General features: G+C 46.3%; 3 protein-coding genes across 8 annotated transcripts in view; 2 read left to right on the top strand and 1 right to left on the bottom strand.

Moving 5' to 3' along the window:
• NWD2 (NACHT and WD repeat domain containing 2) overlaps window positions 1-10,974 on the top strand; it is a 216,176-nt gene extending 205,202 nt beyond the window's left edge. For all 3 annotated transcript variants that reach the window (XM_043438725.1, XM_043438726.1, XM_043438727.1), the window contains 2 exons: window positions 204-793; window positions 5,359-10,974. In XM_043438725.1, the coding sequence (XP_043294660.1) occupies window positions 204-793; window positions 5,359-9,291 (4,523 nt within the window). In that variant the 3' untranslated portion in view covers window positions 9,292-10,974. The remainder of the gene's footprint in view (window positions 1-203; window positions 794-5,358) is intronic.
• A 5,126-nt stretch (window positions 10,975-16,100) lies between these two features.
• LOC122422015 overlaps window positions 16,101-17,698 on the bottom strand; it is a 72,752-nt gene continuing 71,154 nt past the window's right edge. The window contains exon 6 of the mRNA XM_043438188.1: window positions 16,101-16,718. Coding sequence (XP_043294123.1) covers window positions 16,101-16,718 — 618 coding nt within the window. The remainder of the gene's footprint in view (window positions 16,719-17,698) is intronic.
• C19H4orf19 (chromosome 19 C4orf19 homolog) overlaps window positions 16,202-17,698 on the top strand; it is a 79,057-nt gene continuing 77,560 nt past the window's right edge. The window contains exon 1 of one of the 4 annotated variants that reach the window (XM_043438732.1): window positions 16,202-16,325. The gene's annotated coding sequence lies outside the window, so the exon portion shown is untranslated. Of the gene's footprint in view, window positions 16,326-16,576; window positions 16,719-17,698 lie in introns of those variants that run through there. The other 3 variants (XM_043438730.1, XM_043438728.1, XM_043438731.1) reach the window with 3 other exon arrangements.

The raw sequence follows: 17,698 nt of genomic DNA, 5'->3' as shown, positions 1-17,698 counted from the left end.
AGAATCCATTGTTCTGGGATCCAGGCTGTTTAGGAAAAGACAAATAGGAAATTAAGGACTTGAGAAATTATTCTAAAGATGACTCAGCTACACACTATAAGCAAAATGAACTACCACTACTGACTTGAGAGTCACATGCTAGAAGCGTGGGTGCGTTGCTTCTTGGTTCTAGACAGTAAACTCCTTGTTGTATTTTCTTTCAGCGATAGAGGATGAATTTGATTTTGCTCTAGGAAAACAAACGCCAGCATTCCTGAAGAAGTGTGTTTGCTATATTAGGAAAATTGCTAACATTGAGCGTTTCGTGAAAATCCCGGAAATGGGAAAATACATGGATATAACTGGAACAGAACCGAGAATTATTCGGGACCCTGAAGCGCAAGAGAAGCTGATAAAACTCAGGGACGAATTTATTCCTACCATTGTTGCTTCATCTAATCTGAGAGTGTACACATCTGTTACTCATTGTGACATGAAACTAGGCTATTCCCAAGAAATAGAAAACCATTACATAGAAGGACTTGGTAAACAATTTTATGAGGACATGATTGACATAATTCAGGCCACGGTACAACAGAATTTTGACACAGAAACTGATACGCTCTATGATGAAATCCTTCAGCATTCATCCTTATGTAAAACATATGCCTCCTTCTACGAGTACAAATGTGAATCTCTAAACATCGTGCATAAATACATTCTTCCAAGCAAAACTGGGCACATCAACCCTCTTATTATATACGGTGGACCGTGCACTGGAAAGACCCTTCTGCTAGCTGAAGTAGCAAAGAAGGTAAATACCTATTCTTTTACGTGTATATTTGTAAAAACTTTGGGGAAAAGACCGACTCACCAAATTCACTTCCATTTTCTGTGTTTACTATGAATTATAATGGGTCCTTTTGGAATGGATGCTTCAGCTTTTCTCTTTTGCTGGTATAGCAGTCATCCTGAAAGAGTAAGACTCGTGAGGTTCAATCCTAGAGTAGCTTTGTTTTGTCTCCTGCTGTTCAAACTCATGTTGTGGAGCTAGTTCTCATCAGGCTGGAAACAAGGGCAGATCTCACAACTCTTCTCATCACGCTCAGCAAAGACAAGCCCTCTGATTGCTTCTGGATACTAAATCCATCTCAGTTCAGCAATTAATATGTCCAGTTGAAGATGATAATTCATACTTCAGTCTACATCTCCCTCGCTCGGCTGAGGCCAACCATATGCCAGGCCCCTCTAGCAGGAAGTAGGAACATGACCATCTTCTCCCTTCTTACACCACCCAGCACTTCTTCCCCTCCATCCCTAACTCCAACCACACTCTGACTTCTATAGGTTGTGATTTAGGGGATGTAGGTAAGGTGACCAGAACATTCTTATAGACCAGTACCCTTCTGACTTGGGCTCCGAACTCTGGTCTTGGGAGGTGTTTAAAACGTCCTCCTGTTTCTTCTGAGGCCTTTTCCTGGTTTCCCGAAGGTCTTTTCCCTCTCACATTACCCACCCTGTCCTCACTGAGCATCTCTCACCTACTGTTCCCTAGGCACAGGGAACTGCATTATTTTTCCATCTGCTCACCCCCATGGCTCCTAGCCATCATATCCAGCAACACATATTCTAGTCTCTTTCTACCAAGAGCCTCTCCACAGCCCAGCAAGCTCCCTTCGACAGGAACTGGGAGAAACAGAACCAGCAGAAACCCTCATCACTCACACTTACCAGTGGCTGACAGCTGAAACATGGGGATCACTTGGGTACTGTTTTGCCCTGAGAAACTCCAGTCCCAAAAGGGCATCTCTCTATCACTCCTCCATTGGAGCAGCTAGCCAGCCTCAGTCACTCAACCTCCATATTCCTCAGCTGTCATCAGACCCAGATGGCTATGTCTCTCAAGCCCTAGGGGACATCCTGAAAGTGGTCCGTTGCAGCCCCTTTCCCAAAGGTAGAAGTGAGAAGTGGGCATCTATCAGTCCTCTACTTTGGGAGTAGGGTGGTGAGAGATATAGCCCACAGCATTCTCATCTCCCCACTTCCCTGGTGGCTGAGTGGTAAAGAACCTGCTTGCCAATGCAGGAGACACAGGGGGCATGGGTTTGATCCCTGGGTCGGGATGATCCCCTGGAGAAAGATATGGCCACCCAGTATTCTTGCCTGAGCGATTCCATGAGCAGAGGAGCCTGGCAGGTTACAGTCTGTGGGGTCACAAAGAGTCAGACATGACAACTAAACAATAATAAAATCCTCCTCTCCCTTTTTTTTTTCTTGGCCCCTTTTTCAGGCTGGAGGCAAGTAGTCCACCAAAGGTAGCAAAACTAGTTTTCAAAATTCCCTTCCAAGTCTTGCAAGATGGGCTGGAGCTTCACTCTGGAATGTGGTATCTATTGTCTAAACTGGGTGAAACCAGTACCAGTTTTAACTTCCTGTTACACTTGATACCAAAGTCCGATGGTTTATACTGTCCTGGTGTTACTTCAGAATCTTTGTATTGCTCTTCTTGTGGCTACTCTCTTAAAGCAGAGCTTTCCTTAACTTTGTGAACATTCTCATGATTTATCACGTGCTACACAATCATCTTTGAGGCCAAGAACAGGGAAATTGTGTTGTGCCTTATGTGGGGATTAGGTCCCAAAGTAAAGACACAGGTGACAACCACATATATCAGACTTATATTTAAAGTCCTTAGGAAGACCCATTTACCGTTTCTCAATCTGCCAAGCCCAGCAGCTGGTTTTTCTTCTTGTGTTAGGGTATGAGCCCGTTCTTCAACTGAAACGGCAGGCTTATATTTACGGGCCATGTTGTGTCAAAATAAGTGTGTGCATGTGCATGTGTGTGACCGTCTGCCTGTCTCTGCATACTACTTTGTAGGTGTGTCTTCAAACTTTAGAATTATCCCAAGTGAGCAAGACGGTAATGCTACAGGGGGAACTGAAACCAAATGAGAAAACACTGGGTGTATGCACGTCATAGTCCCTCTAGGGCTTTTTCCTTGTGGAAGAGGGGAAGATAAAAGTGGCTGGAGGAACAGTGCACATGTGATGCAACCCTCCGTGTCCAGCACGGTAGTCATATGACGTGTGGGATGTGCCTGTACACACACACGGTCCCCATGGGCAGAGTGTGGTGACAGTCAACTTAAAAAATGGCCTCTGAGTGCTCGCTGTTCTGGATATGTTGTCCAACCACCAGGTTCTCAGAGGAGCCTTGCCTACTTCCAGGTCCCCTGCCTGGACTCCGCGTGCTTCTCCTCCCTCCTGGGGAACATCTGCTCCAGCCCCTCCCCCATCTCCACCAACTCCACCCTGTGCTCTCGTGACCTTGCGTCCCTTGTAGGGATCCAGACGAGCATCTCACGTTTGTCTCCAGGTTGTCTCTTGGGCAACCAACATTTCCTGGGACATGAGCTCATATCAGAAGGCCATTCTTTATAGACATCGCAGATCCTACAACCCGGGATTGGGAAGAAGGATGATGCATATAATCATCATAAGCCATCTACACAGGGACAAACAAACTATATTCTGTTTGTGATTTGCCACTGAAGGACAGTGGTAAAAGGGAGGGATTGTGAGTGTGCGTGTGTGTGCACATGCCCAGTCATGTCTGACTCTTCGTGACCCCATGACGACCCCATGACTGTAGCCCATTAGACTCCTCTGTCCATGGGAATCTCCAGGCAAGAATACTGTACCTTCCTCCAAATTAGCTTCAAAGGTTGGGGCCAAACACCAAAAATGAGTTGCTTATTTTCCTTAACAGCTAGTTTTGAAACTGACATCCATGAGTCTTCTAAACGTATTCACACTTTAATCTGAACGACCTATTCAGGAAACAAGTTTCATAAGCTTACCTCTTAAAGTATTAGAAAATATGTCTTTTTCTAAGGAGTATCCTTGGTGAATTCCAAAGATTACTGAAAAATATCATCTCCCTAAAAATATGCTTTGGAGTGTTTATACTTTGATCATATCCCTTTTTGTCCTTACCTTTCCATACAGAAAAATACTCAACCCAGCAGCCCTCTCATATATGTTATCTCTTTAACTCTGAGATTTAAAAAAGAGATAGTGGAAGAGAGAGAACACTAGAATCAAAGTCAGATATGACTTCTATTCCATTTTCATCTCTTGGTAATCATTTAACTACAAGCAAGCTATTTATCTGGTTTGGGCCTCAGTTTCCCCTTCTGTTACATGATACTGTAATCTGTAATCCCATGTGTCCTACAGAGAGATAGTGTGAAGCCTGATGACTGCCTGTTTATATAGTAAACTGTTATAAATCACAAATTCAGCCAAACTCATTTAACCCACATTATCAGATTTTTATAATAAAAATAATCATGATGATGACCCTATAGCATCACAATAGAGTAAAACTCTGAGTCATAAAAGATTATATTCAATATCATTTTATTGCTGAATATTTTTATTACATTCTAATTAATTAGAAGGCTTCCCAAGTGGCTCAGTGATAAAGAATCTGCCTGCTAAGCAGAAGATACAAGTTTGATCCCTGGGTCGGGAAGATCCCCTCGAGAAGGAAACAGCAACCCACTCCAGTGTTCTTGCCTGGGAAATCCCATGGACAAAGGAGTCTGGCGAGCTACACAGTGCATAAGGTCACAAAAGAATTGGAACTTTAACAAAAGTTAACTAGAACATGGTCAGGCTTATGTAACCTCAATTAAGGAAAATATTTGACTTGATCTAATGTGTAGGTTCCTGGTGGCTTAGTCGAAAAGAAGCTGCCTGCAATGTGGAGACCCGGGTTCGATCCTTGGTTCAATTCCTGGGTTGGAAAGATCCCCTGGAGGAGGGCATGGCAACCCACTCCAGTATTCTTGCCTGGAGAACTCCCATGGACAGAGAAGCCTGGTGGGCTACGGTTCATGGGGTCGCAAAGAGTCAGACGCAATTGAGAGGCTAAGCGCACAATGTGTAGGTCATTACTTAATCTGTTCATTAACGAATTTTTACCAAGCACCTACCATGTGCAGCAACTGTGCCAAGAACTGGAAATTCAGTGATGGGGAGCCAAGCATACTAGACATTCAGATTTACGTTGGTGAAATGCTTTATAACTTCTAGGATACAAGCTCAATGCTGCCTTGTGGTTGGCTGCTACTGTTCCCACTGTTTTATTACCTTTAGTGGGGTGATCCTGAGCATTTCACCTATAGACTTTAGTGCACGCGCTTTGTGACAGCTCTCTGACCATCTCAGGCCTTTCTATCTCCTGGGTCCAGGTTACTTTCTGGCCTGGTTGGGGTTCCCAGAAGGCTGATCTCTGCAGAGAGGAAGTGTTGTTGCACATGACCATGTGAATATATAAATCTCCATTCTAAATGCCACCTTTGTGTTTTAGGCTTATGGCTGGCTACAGGAAGACACAGGACCAGAATCTGACCCAGTTGTAGTTGTGAGGTTTCTAGGAACCACAGACTTGAGTACTGATCTTAAGTCTCTCCTTCTAAGTGTTTGTGAACAGTTGGCCGTGAACTACCGGTGCCTGGTCCAGAGCTACCCTAAGAAGATCCATGACCTCCGTGACTTATTCATAAACCTTTTGAATGAGTCTTCACTGCAGAGGCCTCTCGTGGTCATATTCGATGCCCTGGAGCAGCTCTCGGAAAGCGACGAGGCCCGGAAGCTCTGGTGGCTTCCCGTGCACCTTCCCCGCTTCGTCCGGATCATCCTGTCCACGCTGCCCAACAAACATGGGATCCTGCAGAAACTGAGGTGCCTTATCCACGAAGAAGACAACTATATCGAGCTGATTCCCCGGGACAGGAAGATGTGCAGCCAGGTGCTCAAACACCAGCTGCTGCGGGTCAAAAGGAAGGTCACGTCGGGCCAGCAGATTTACGTGAACAACGCCTTCTCCAAGTGCACGCTGCCCATGTTTGTGAACCTGACCTTCAGGGAGGTGAGACGCTGGCGATCTCACAGAGACGTCGACGAGTCCTCCCTCTGCGTCACCGTGCACGAAAGCATAGAGCAGCTCTTCTGGTCCCTGGAGCGAAAGTGTGGGCAGAAACTCGTCTCCCGGGCTCTGGGTTACATCACCATGGCCAAAATGGGTTTGAGTGAGATGGAGCTGGAGGACGTGCTGGCCCTGGACAACAGCGTGATGAACGAGCTCAACGAGAGCACCAGGCCCAGCAACCCCCTGAGGGTACCTTATCTGTACATCGCAAAGCTCAAGGAGGGCCTCAGTGGATGCCTAATCGAGAGACACGTGAAGAACGTCACCCTGCTGGTCTGGGCCAACAGACACCTGCAGCTCATAGCCCAGAAGCTGTATCTGCAGGACAAGAGCGACCTGCATGAAATGCACACCATTCTGGCAGACTACTTCCTGGGAGTCTGGTCAGGGGGCAGGAGGAAAGCTTTCTGCCTGGAAGACCCCTACCTGAACGGCTGCCTCGACCTGGAGAGCAGAAGCCTGCTGGAGGAGGAGAGGCACTTCCTGGAGCAGGCTTCCTTCGACAGGCAGGCCCCTGACCAGCCCTGGGTCTTCCAGTGCAATCCACTGGAGCCTGACATCTTTTTTGTCAACCATCGGAAAATGTGTGAGCTTTTGTACCACCTGACAAGGTGTGGGAAGACTGACGACCTGCTCTACGGCATCATCATGAACTTCAGCTGGCTTTACACCATGATCAAAATTGGCCAGTTCGACAAAGTGCTTGCGGACATTGAGCTGGCCTACAACTACTCGCAGGAGAAGGAGCTGAAGTTCCTGGCGAGCACCCTCCGCAGCATCAAAACCAAGGTCGTTGCGTTCCCCGGCTCCCTCTCTGCAGAGCTTCAGCAGAGGCTGCTGCCCGTTTTGAGCTCCCTGCCCAAACTTAGACACCTCCTCTTAGAATGTGACAAAGACGGGCCCAAATACTGCTCCATTGTGCCATTACACTCATCCATGGATGTGACCTACAGCCCAGAGCGACTTCCCTTGTCATCTAGTCACCTGCACGTCACCGAGATTCTGCCCACCTGTAACCCCAGTACGGTCCTCACGGCTTTAGAAAATGGTTCCATCAGCACTTGGGATGTGGAAACACGTCAACTCCTCAGGCAAATCACAACAGCCCAGTCTGTCATCCTGGGCATGAAACTCAGCAATGATGAAAAGTATCTCGTGGTGGCAACAACCAATAACACCCTGCTGGTTTACGACAATGTAAATTCTTGCCTCCTGTCTGAAGTAGAAATCAAAGGGACCAGGCATGGAAGCGGCTCCACCTACATCAACGGATTTACACTGTCCGTCAAACATGCCCTGGCCTGGCTCGAAGCCAGCAAAGATGTCACTGTCATTGATCTGCTCTATGGATGGCCCCTTTACCAGTTCCACTGCTGGTACGAAGTGACCTGCGTCCAGTGCTCACTAGACGGCGTGTACGCCTTCTGCGGACAGTATCTGAACACCACCACCGTCTTTCATCTCGGGAGTGGAGAAAAGTTATGTACGGTGACATCTGAATTTTCAGGTGGGTTTGTGAAGTTCCTTCTTATCTTGGACACAGCTCAGGAAATGGTAATGGTAGACAGTGAGGGTAGCCTTTCTGTTTGGAACACAGAGGACATCTCCAACCCCCAGCTGACTGATGACTTTGACTGCCGCAGGGAGGACAGTGAAGTGGTCAGCATTGAGCTTTCAGAGGACCAAAGTGCAGTTCTCATCTGTAAGGCCCTCAGCATCGAGCTCTTAGACACTGGCCTGTGGAAGGTGGCGGAAAAGTTCAGAGCAAAGCACAATGAACGCTTCATATCAGCTGTGCTGTCCAAGAACGGAGACTGCATCATCGCGACCATGGAGAACACCTCGGCCGTGTTCTTCTGGAGGCGGGACACGGGGCAGTGTATGGCGAGCTTGCAGGAAATCTCAGGTACCATAGTCAAGCTGGTGAAATCCAGTCACCACAACATGCTGCTGTCTTTATCCACCAGTGGTGTTCTTTCCATCTGGGACATAGATATAATCACAGCTATGTCCAACATAGATAAGACTGGAAAACCCATCCAAAGTCTGGTGTTACCGGCTCGCGGGGAGATCATTTACTCCCTCGATGGCTCGGATTGTGTTCACAAGTGGAACTTCAGCAGCGGGTTCCTTGAAGCAGTGTTTAAGCATGAAGGGACAGTTGAACACTGTGTGCTGACGTCCTCTGGGGACGTCATGGTGACGTCAGATGATAAGAGCAGCCAGTATGTCTGGCACACCAGCAGCGGTGAAAACCTCTTTCGAATTAACGGGCAGAGAATCTCCCAGCTGCTGATTACACACAATGACCAGTTTGTGGTCTCTCTCTGTGAGGAAAATGCCTCCAGGGTTTGGAGACTGGCCACGGGCCACAGGGTATGCAACATCCTGACCAGTCTGCAGAACGCCTTCATCACCTCTGCAAACACCTTCGTGGTGGGCATGACCAAAAGCAAGGTGCTGGCGGTCAGTCTTTGGACAGGAAGCATCACCAAGAAGTTCTGCTGCGAAGACGGCACCACCATTGTGAATTTTAAGTTGATTCCCGACTGCCCAGATATCATCGTGTTTATCACGTCGGCCGAGACGGTTAATATCTGGAGTCTGACAGAAGAAGTGATCTGCCGCCGCGTGCAACTTCCAAACAACTTCCTGCAAAACCTAGAGGATTTTGAAATCTCCCCCAATGGAAAGCTAGGCATTATTTCCAGGGGAGATGAGAATATCAACGTGCTGGATTTACACAGCGGCAAATTACGGGTGGTGCATGCCTCTGGGGTCATCTGGAGGCAGCGGCTGTCTCGAGATGGTCGCTACCTGGTATACATCTGTTTCCGAAACGGGGAAGAAGAGGATGAAAATGGTGCGATATCCAGTTTGATTGTCATGAGACTGGCCGATGGCAAAAATATCGGTGCTTGTTCCCTTTACAAAACACCAACTTTCCTTGCCCTCTCCCAGAGGCACCTGAACATCATCGTGGGCTTTGACGACGGCAGCATAGGGATCTACACCGTGGTGGACCGGGTGGATGCTGCACTGAAAATTAAAATCGCCACTTCAAACAGCAGACAGATTTTCAACAACGCAACACAGACATCCAGGCCAAAGTGTAACAGTTACTGTTTTAAAGTGTCTGTGGATTGTCTATGGAGAGAGTCCACTGAGGTTTTTGCAAGAGACAGTCCCATCACCGTGAGTGACTCCTCGGAACCCAATGAGTCAACACCCTCCAAGAAACACAACCCCTGCTATGAGCGGGTATGCTCGGCCCTGGAATCCAGGGGCCACAGCTACGCCCCCGACAACTAACACCATGTTTGTCCTGCTTAGCAGAACTACATGGTACACACATAAGAGGAAAACAAATTACCTTCTGTATCCCAAATGATACACATTCGTTCTTAAAAGACAGGAAAGAAAAAAAAAAGACAGGAAAGATGCTGGAGTTCCAGTGTTAACTATTGCCCTTCTCACACATTGAGACAATCCTCTGGAGAAGGGAATGGCAACCCACTCCAGTATTCTTGCCTAGAGAATTCCATGGACAGAGGAGCCTGGCAGGCTACAGTCCATGAGGTCACAAAGAGTCAGACACGACTGAGCAACTCACACACACACATGAAATGTACAGAAATGTGAAATTATTTGTAAAGTTGGTCTTTTTGACAAAGCTTATCCAAGCTTATCTTATGAGAAGGAAATTCTTGAGAGAATTTCTAGAAATCATACTTACACGGCTATATCAGCTGAAAGGTAGAGAGTAGTGTTTAAATTAACTGGACTGGAAGAAGCAGCTTCTCTCATCCTATTGTCCAGATGAGAGAGGTTGGAGCTACACGCAGACCATCTGGACTGGAGTTAGTCCAACAGCAATAGGTTGAAATTGTGAACACAAATTGCTGTTGGACTTCAAATGATTGTGGATAACTAAACACAGCCTTAATCTCTCTTTACATTTTTAACGATCCTGACAACTGTGTCAATCCAGTCTGCAGATGGAAGGTCTAAAGGTGCAAAATAATGTAACAAAAACGCCCAGAGGTACCCAGTTTCCCAAGAGAAAGGATGCCAAGTATGAGGCCACAGACTGGGCTGGGGCCAGAGCTGCCTACCGCTATTACAGGGCTACTGAACACACAGAGTCAGTCTTCATTACAACTGCATGCGAGGGTTTCTGTATCATGGAACACACAATTTTTAAACTATTTTCTGGGCTGCAAAGGAACACATTTAATATGAAACCACAATCTTTTCGTGTCATTTTGAATTGCCTGTTTGTGCTGGGTGTAAAAACGTGACAGAAAGGGTATTATACATATGGTCAAAACACCTGTTCATTTCTATCACTGTACCAACAAAAGGCTGTGCTATAGAAGTTGGTTGTGTGGAAGCATAAATTATTTCCTAAATCCCTGCAATGAATCTTATGAGAAGGAAAGCTTTCTCGACATGCCATCTGTGGAATACTGACGACATTTGCCTTACTTACTCTTGTTCTTCTTCTTTCCTGTGTAAAACGCAGATAGCTGACCAAATACTCTGGGACAAACTGAATATGCCTGTCTTCGTGCTAAAATACTGCATAAATCTTAAGGGTGTCCAAAGGCTCTTTACTGTCCTGTTTGTAAGCACTTTCTTACTTCTATACACTGTATGTATCCTTCTTTATCCAACATCCTTTCTGCCTGAGGATTCTCTGGAGTCTTTTATAGTCTTAGCCGTTTCAAAGCAGAAGCTATGAAATTGGTATTCAATGTTTTTTAAAGACTACTTCTCCTGTCTAAAAGAAAATATTACATCCCAGTAGGGGAACATGATTTTTTTCCCTTCCATATCCCCCTCATGGCATGTCCTTGGATGACTTTCCAACGGTGATCAGCAGTGGTGGTTTGGTTTGAAAGAGACCATGGTGTCTTGAGAAGACAGAAAAATGAACAAGGAACTGACTTTCAGCCAGCTCTGCCTTGAACTCATCTATAGACAGATCTTTAACGTCCCAAACGTATTGTTTTTGTAAACTGCAAGAATAAAGGTAGTGATAGCTCCTCTATTGCCCTCACAGAGATGTGGGGGAGGAATGTGAGAAAAAAGGAGAGCTACATCCTAATTGTTCATGCTAATGGCAGAAACAAGTGATCTAACCCACAGGGAATCCAATGTAGCTGTATTTCACTTGGAAAGCAGTTTGACACATAAGCATACAGAGATGAGGTTCAGATATGAAACACCCCAGTAAAAGATTTTTTTCCAGCATGTTCCTCCTGGTCTAGCTACCAACCAGGGAGCTGGTAGCCCAGAGAAGTTTCAGCCCACGTACAGATTACCTGTAGTTGGTTATATGAGTCAATGCTTTTCTTTTCTTTTTTTTAGCTCTTTGGAGGTAACACATTCTTATTCCTGTCTTTATCAGTTGGATCTCCATACTACACCTTTCTAAGAATTAAATGCCTAGATGGATTCAATGTAGTGTGAATGTTCCATGTAACAGCTAATAGAGTTTTAACAAGTGACTTGAATGATTTTTCCTAATTTGTTTGCAACTGATAGCTCATATTGAATGTTTTTATGTAAACTTTGTATTGTTGGGAAGAATTACCCAATCAGAGATTTATATTTTCATAAATGTTACATTTAGTTAAATTTTGTTACAGAGTTGTTACACTAGAAAATTACTGCAGTCTTCAAAAAAGGTATAGTCTTGTGTATGTATTGTTTGTATGAATAAAGGATAAACTACTTAGATTTGCATGGCATTTGTTTTTATCCCCCAACTTTGCAGGTGCAGTTTGATATCCTCAATAATAATAATAATAATTGTTCATGCTTACTGAGTGCTTACTGTACATGAGACACTTTTTGGAGCTTTGCATGTTCTAAGCCGTGTAATCTTCACAACAGCTGTATGAAGTAGGCACGGGAAACATTCCAAAGGTACAGATGAAGAAACCTAAAAACAGAGGTCCAGAGGGCATCACTGAACAGGATTTCAATACATCATCAATTTCTTTTTGTTGGCTTCTCACAGCACATAAAAATAAAGCATTGAGTATCTAGCAGACACTTACACCTAGAAGAATATTCTCTAATTTTCTGATTAGAGACCAGACTAGGCTCTGAAGTTTACTGGAGGTCTTGGCAAACTCCCAGAATTTTCAGGTATAACCATAGCCACAATAGTTGAGGCATTCATTCAGCAAATATTCACCTGGGTATGCATTTTGCCAGGATGACAAAGTTGAGTAAAATAGGTTGTACTTCCTTTGATTTCAGTCTTATTAGGAAAACAGGAAGCTAGTACTATGTGTAGTACATGAAGTTCAGTTCTCAGAGAAAATGTAGAGGAGTGGATCATTATTATTTGCATAAAACCATTTAATATACATGAAGTTTGTTGTTTATGCAAATATCTTCCCTCCTAGGAGCACGAATACAACAAACACTGTACTTGCTATGTCCAAGATATTATGTTATGCCCAGGATGATTTAAAAATAGTCATGCACACCTCTGCCCTCCAGAGGCTAAGGGAGGTGCAACTAAATTACATATAAGACAGACTATGATTAAAAAAAAAAAAAGTTGTTAATGAACATGAAAGCTAAGGATACACTGCAGAGGAACAAATAAATCCACCTGGGAATCAAAAAGGATGGCCAAGAGGAGGCGACGGAGCAGGGCCTTGAAGCAGCACTTGGCTGTCAGAATGTCAGGAAGACACTTCAGGTGGAGGAAGCTGCCTGAGCAAAATCAGGGAGAGCCAAAGCATCTCCAAAGTACCTGGATAACTTTCAATGCTACGTGGGGATTTTAAACTTTATTTGGTAACCAATGTGTGCTCAGTCACTTCAGTTGTGTCTGACTTTTTGTGACCCTGTGGACTGTAGCCCGCCAGGCTCCTCTGTCCATGGGATTCTACAGGCAAGAATACTGGAGTGGATTGCCATGTCCTCCTCCAGGGGATCTTCCCCACCCAGGAATCAAACCCACGTCTCCTGTGGCTCCTGCATTGTAGGTGGATTCTTTCTCACTGAGCCACTGGGGAAGCCCATGATAACCTATAGGGAATCATTAAAAAGTTTTTGAGAAGGGGCATAGTCTGGTTGAAATGGTATTTTAGAATGCCTGGGGCAATAGTATGTCAGCTGGATGAATGATGAGAGAGACCATAAGCTGAGAGACCAGTAAAGAGACTGTTGCAAAGGTCTGATATAGAAAGCATAAGAACTTGATCTTAGGGCAGTGGCAGTGAACTTGCTAAGAGGAGTGACTTCAGGACATCACTGATAGAGAAAACAGCGATAGAGGTTGGTGATGAAAAAGAAAGAGAATTCCAATTCCAGTTCCAACCAAAACTGAGTGAAGAGTAGAGTTACAAATGTAAAATGAATAGGTTAGGAGATGAAAATGAGGGAAATAATAAAGTTGGACCAAGAGAGTTTAAAGGTTAAGACATCCATGCAGGCAATTGGAAATATACTATCTATCCAATGGAGAAAACTGAGCTAAAAATATAGAATCTAACCAGTAATCTCTTTCTCAAAAGTCTAAAATGCTTAGTATGGCACTTGCCTGATTATAACAAAAGCCAATACTATGCTATGTTAAGTTACTTCAGTCATGTTAGATTCTTTTCGACCCCACGGACTATAGCCTTCCAGGCTTTTCTGTCCATGGGATTTCCCAGGAAAGAATACTGGAGAGGTTGCCATTTCCTTCTCCAAGGGATCTTCCCAACCCAGGGATCGAACCCATATCTCCTGCATTGCCGGAGTCTCCTTCATTGCAGGCAGATTCTTTGCCACTGAGCCACCAGTGTTAGTCACTCAGTCATGTTGGACACTTTTTCGACCCCATGAACTGTAGCCCTTCAAGTTCTTCTGTCCATGAAATTCTCCAGGCAAGAATACTGGAGTAGGTTGCCATTCCCTTCTCCAAAGCCAATACTGCTGCTGCTGCTGCTGCTGCTAAGTCGCTTCAGTCGTGTCCGACTCTGTGCGACCCCACAGGCGGCAGCCCACCAGGCTCCCCCGTCCCTGGAATTCTCCAGGCAAGAACACTGGAGTGGGTTGCCATTTCCTTCTCCAATGCCTGAGAGTGAAAAGTGAAAGTGAAGTCGCTCAGTCATGTCCGACTCTTCGCAACCCCATGGACTGCAGCCTACCAGGCTCCTCCATCCATGGGAGTTTCCAGGCAAGAGCACTGGAGTGGGTTGCCATTGCCTTCTCCAAAGCCAATACTATAACTTTTTTAAAAATTTGCCTCTTCTTTTGTTTAGAGCTATGTTGACAAATATTTGAAGGGAAAGAATGGAGACACAGATGTAGAGAACTGACTTGTGGACAGAGTGGGGGAAGGAGAGGATAGGACAAACTGAGAAAGTAGCACTGACATATACACTAGCATGTGTAAAATGGATAACCAGTGGGAAGCTGCTGTGTAACACAGGGACCCCAGCCCGGTGCCCTGTGAGAACCCAGAGCGGTGGATGGGAAGAGGGGAGGAAGGCTCAAGAGGGAGGGAATATATGCACAATTACGACTGAACCACCATAACACTGTAAAGCAATTATCCTCCAATAAAAAAGATTTATATCCACTCAAATTATTGGGTTGGCCAAAAAGTTTGTTTAGGTTCTGCACGCTGTTACAGGAAACCCGAATGAACTTTTTGACCAACCCAACAGCTTTCTTAGCTTCCATGACCTATCATCAGAGAACAATTTATATGCCAATGAAAACATACACACACCTTAAAAAACAAGTGAATCATGGTGTTTCATTCCCACATGCATGAAGAAACCATAGGTTTTCTTCTGTATTTTTTTATGATGGGCCCCTCTGAGCTCCATTTGGCATTCCATGTCATCTGCATTAACTACAGATTACACATTGTACGGACACATCAGAGGGTTTGGGTCAGTGTATCAACATGACAAGCTGGTATCAACATGATAAACTGGTAACTTGAGGTTAACGTCACTACCTATGGTTTATAGAATCCCAGCCTTTAATAGATGAGGGTAACCTAGCCAGCAGCTTGAGCAGACTCAGGGCAGTGGTGCCTCATTTGTTAAAACACATATTTTCTCACCCTCCCTGACCCCATTATTTCTGCATCCATATGTCTAGGATGGAGCCCAAGAATCTGCAGTTTTACTAAATTCCCCCAGATGATGCCGATTCTGCTAGTCTGGGAAACATACTTTAAAACCCAAGAGAAACACCCAAGTCTTTTTGGTCAAAATAGCCAACTAAAACTTACCATTATCCTGTGAACATGTTCAAGCATGGGTTAGAAATTGGATAAGATGGTTCTTTACGGGGACAAAGGGTTTTATCAGAAAGTAATGTAAAACAGCATGCACCTGGGTTAAGTCCTTTCAGTCGGGTCTGACTCTTTTCGATCCCATGGACTGTAGCTTGCCAGGCTCCTCTGTCCATGGGATTCTCCAGGGGAGAATACTGGGGTGGGTTGCCATTTCCTCCTCCAGGGGAACTTCCCAGCCCAGGGATGGAACCAGTATCTCCTGTGTCTCCTGCCATTGGCACGCAGGCTCTTCACCACTAGCGCCACCTGGGAAGCCCCAAACAGCATGTAACATCCCTAATAATCCGTCATTTTAAAGCATGCAGCCACTACATAAGTGGAGCGATTCAAAAAAGGAGTTTTCCCCATAACGTGTGACAAACGTTGTCATGGAAATAGCGCTGGAATCACTGGCGTGACATCTTTAAATGGTATTCTGCCTTGTTGCTTCTCCAGCATACCGTTTCATGCTGACGCTCTCTGAATGAACGAACGAAGGGAAAAGAGAGAAAAGGACAAGCTAGGTGGCGCCCTTGCTTAACACATTTCCCTGTTAAGGCCAACACCGACGCACTTTGGAGCACAGGTGAAAAGAATCTCCAACACTTAAGTACTAAATCAACCCACCTTAAGTGTATGGATGGCCACAGGCTCAGGCGTGGAGCTCAGGATGGTAGACGGAGTGTGGCAGCCGAGGTTCCAACACCCCCAGGAACAGGGAGGGAAGGTGGGGGGCGGGGGGAGCATGACTTCGCTGAACCCCCTCCGCGGTCTCCAGGGTGCCGGCGAGGCCATGCAACTTCCCCGGGAATTCTCATCCTGGTAGCGTCTGCGCTCTTTCCCAGAATATGTATCCCTTAAAGGCAGGCGATAGCGCGCACGCCAGGTTTAGGCGGCTCTTGCCAGAACGCGGGAGGAAACCAAACGACACGTTCACGGGAAGAAGCGGGGATACATCAATTTGCCCGGGAGTGCACTGATGTATCTCTCCACTTACGTCCCGCATCTTAGGAAGCTCCCCTCTCCCCGCAGCTTGACGGTAAAGTAGGCACCAAAAAGTTTCCCCGAGCGAGCGGGCGGCTGGCGCGCAGCCTGAGTGTCCGCGATCAGAAGCCGAGCTCCGGGATTTTCTGCCTGGGTGCGCCCCGCAGGCCAGCCCGGGTTCCGGGGCGGGGGTGAGGGGTGTCGGCGGCCGGGCTCGGCGCGGGCAGCGCAGGTAAAGGGTTACGCGGGCCCTGGAGGCTCGCCCGCCGGCCGGGCCACGTGACGCGCCGGCCCAATGACGGCGCCGGGGCGGCCGCTGCGAGCGCCGCGGGTCCGGGCGGCTCGGAGCCGCCGGCGTTTCCCAGCGCGGCCGCCCGAGGCCGGCGAAGCCATGGGCGCCGGGACCCCGCCGCCGCCGCCGCCCCAGGTAGGGACCATCTCCCGCCCCGCGCTCCCCGCCGCGCCGCTAGCAGCACCGGAGACTGACTTCCGCGGAGCTCGGCTCTGTGGCTTAATTGCCCCCACTTCGCTCGCCCGGCAGTTTTACGTCTTTATTTCCTTTCGCCACGAGGAAAAAAGTGGGGGGTGGGAGTGTGGCAATTCTCAGTTTGATTGCTTTGGAAAGGTCAGGTCATTCAAGAAAAGGCTCTGAGAGGCAAAATGCAGAATGGGGTGAGGTGGGGGGACTTTTACTAACTCCCGCAAACTGAAGACCAAGACAGCTTACAAAGCTTGGCAGCTAATTGGTGTGCGAAACACTTTTGTGTTTAAATCTCTAATTAATGAACTTTCAAGAGTGCCTGAGAACTTGGATTGGAAAAACTGCAAAAGATTTCCCACTATTTCTAAGAACCTCCTCCTTCCCCCATTTTTAAGCATCTGAGTGTTTTTTTGTTTGTTTTGTTTTTTTAAGGAAAACGGGAAGGGACGGTGACCGCCGCTGTTTCTTTGAAATGTCCTTGAGTCCCAGGATTTTGCTCCTTCAGGGGTGCTGGCGCCCCGGGTGGCGATGAGTAGGGGGGGAAGAGAGCGGGGCAGTGCTAGGAAGCAACGCCTGTTGAAGGCGGGTCCCAGGTACAAACGGTTAAATGGTTACACATGGTTTGCTGAATATTTGATAATTAGGCAAATATCTCCCCGGTTAGTTATTTGGGTCTCAGTGACCTTGGCAGTCCAGATGAGGTGAGATTTTCACCAACCACCACTGAACGAATTTTCCAATGATATAAGACAAAAATCATTTTTTTCCCCCTCAAGCATTGCAATTAACCTTAAAAACAAAACAAAAACTCCCCTTTAGTAATTTAGCACAGTTTATTTTCCATTGTGGTATAGATGTTTGCCCAGTGAATTTAGAGGAAGTCAGTGATACATGAGGTGGTTCAAATTATTGAAGAATAGGATGCTTATTTTCTTTCTGTCAATATC

This window comes from Cervus canadensis, chromosome 19 (genome assembly GCF_019320065.1).
Source record: "Cervus canadensis isolate Bull #8, Minnesota chromosome 19, ASM1932006v1, whole genome shotgun sequence".
NCBI lineage: Eukaryota > Metazoa > Chordata > Mammalia > Artiodactyla > Cervidae > Cervus > Cervus canadensis.
This window is presented reverse-complemented; position numbering and strand designations above follow the sequence as displayed.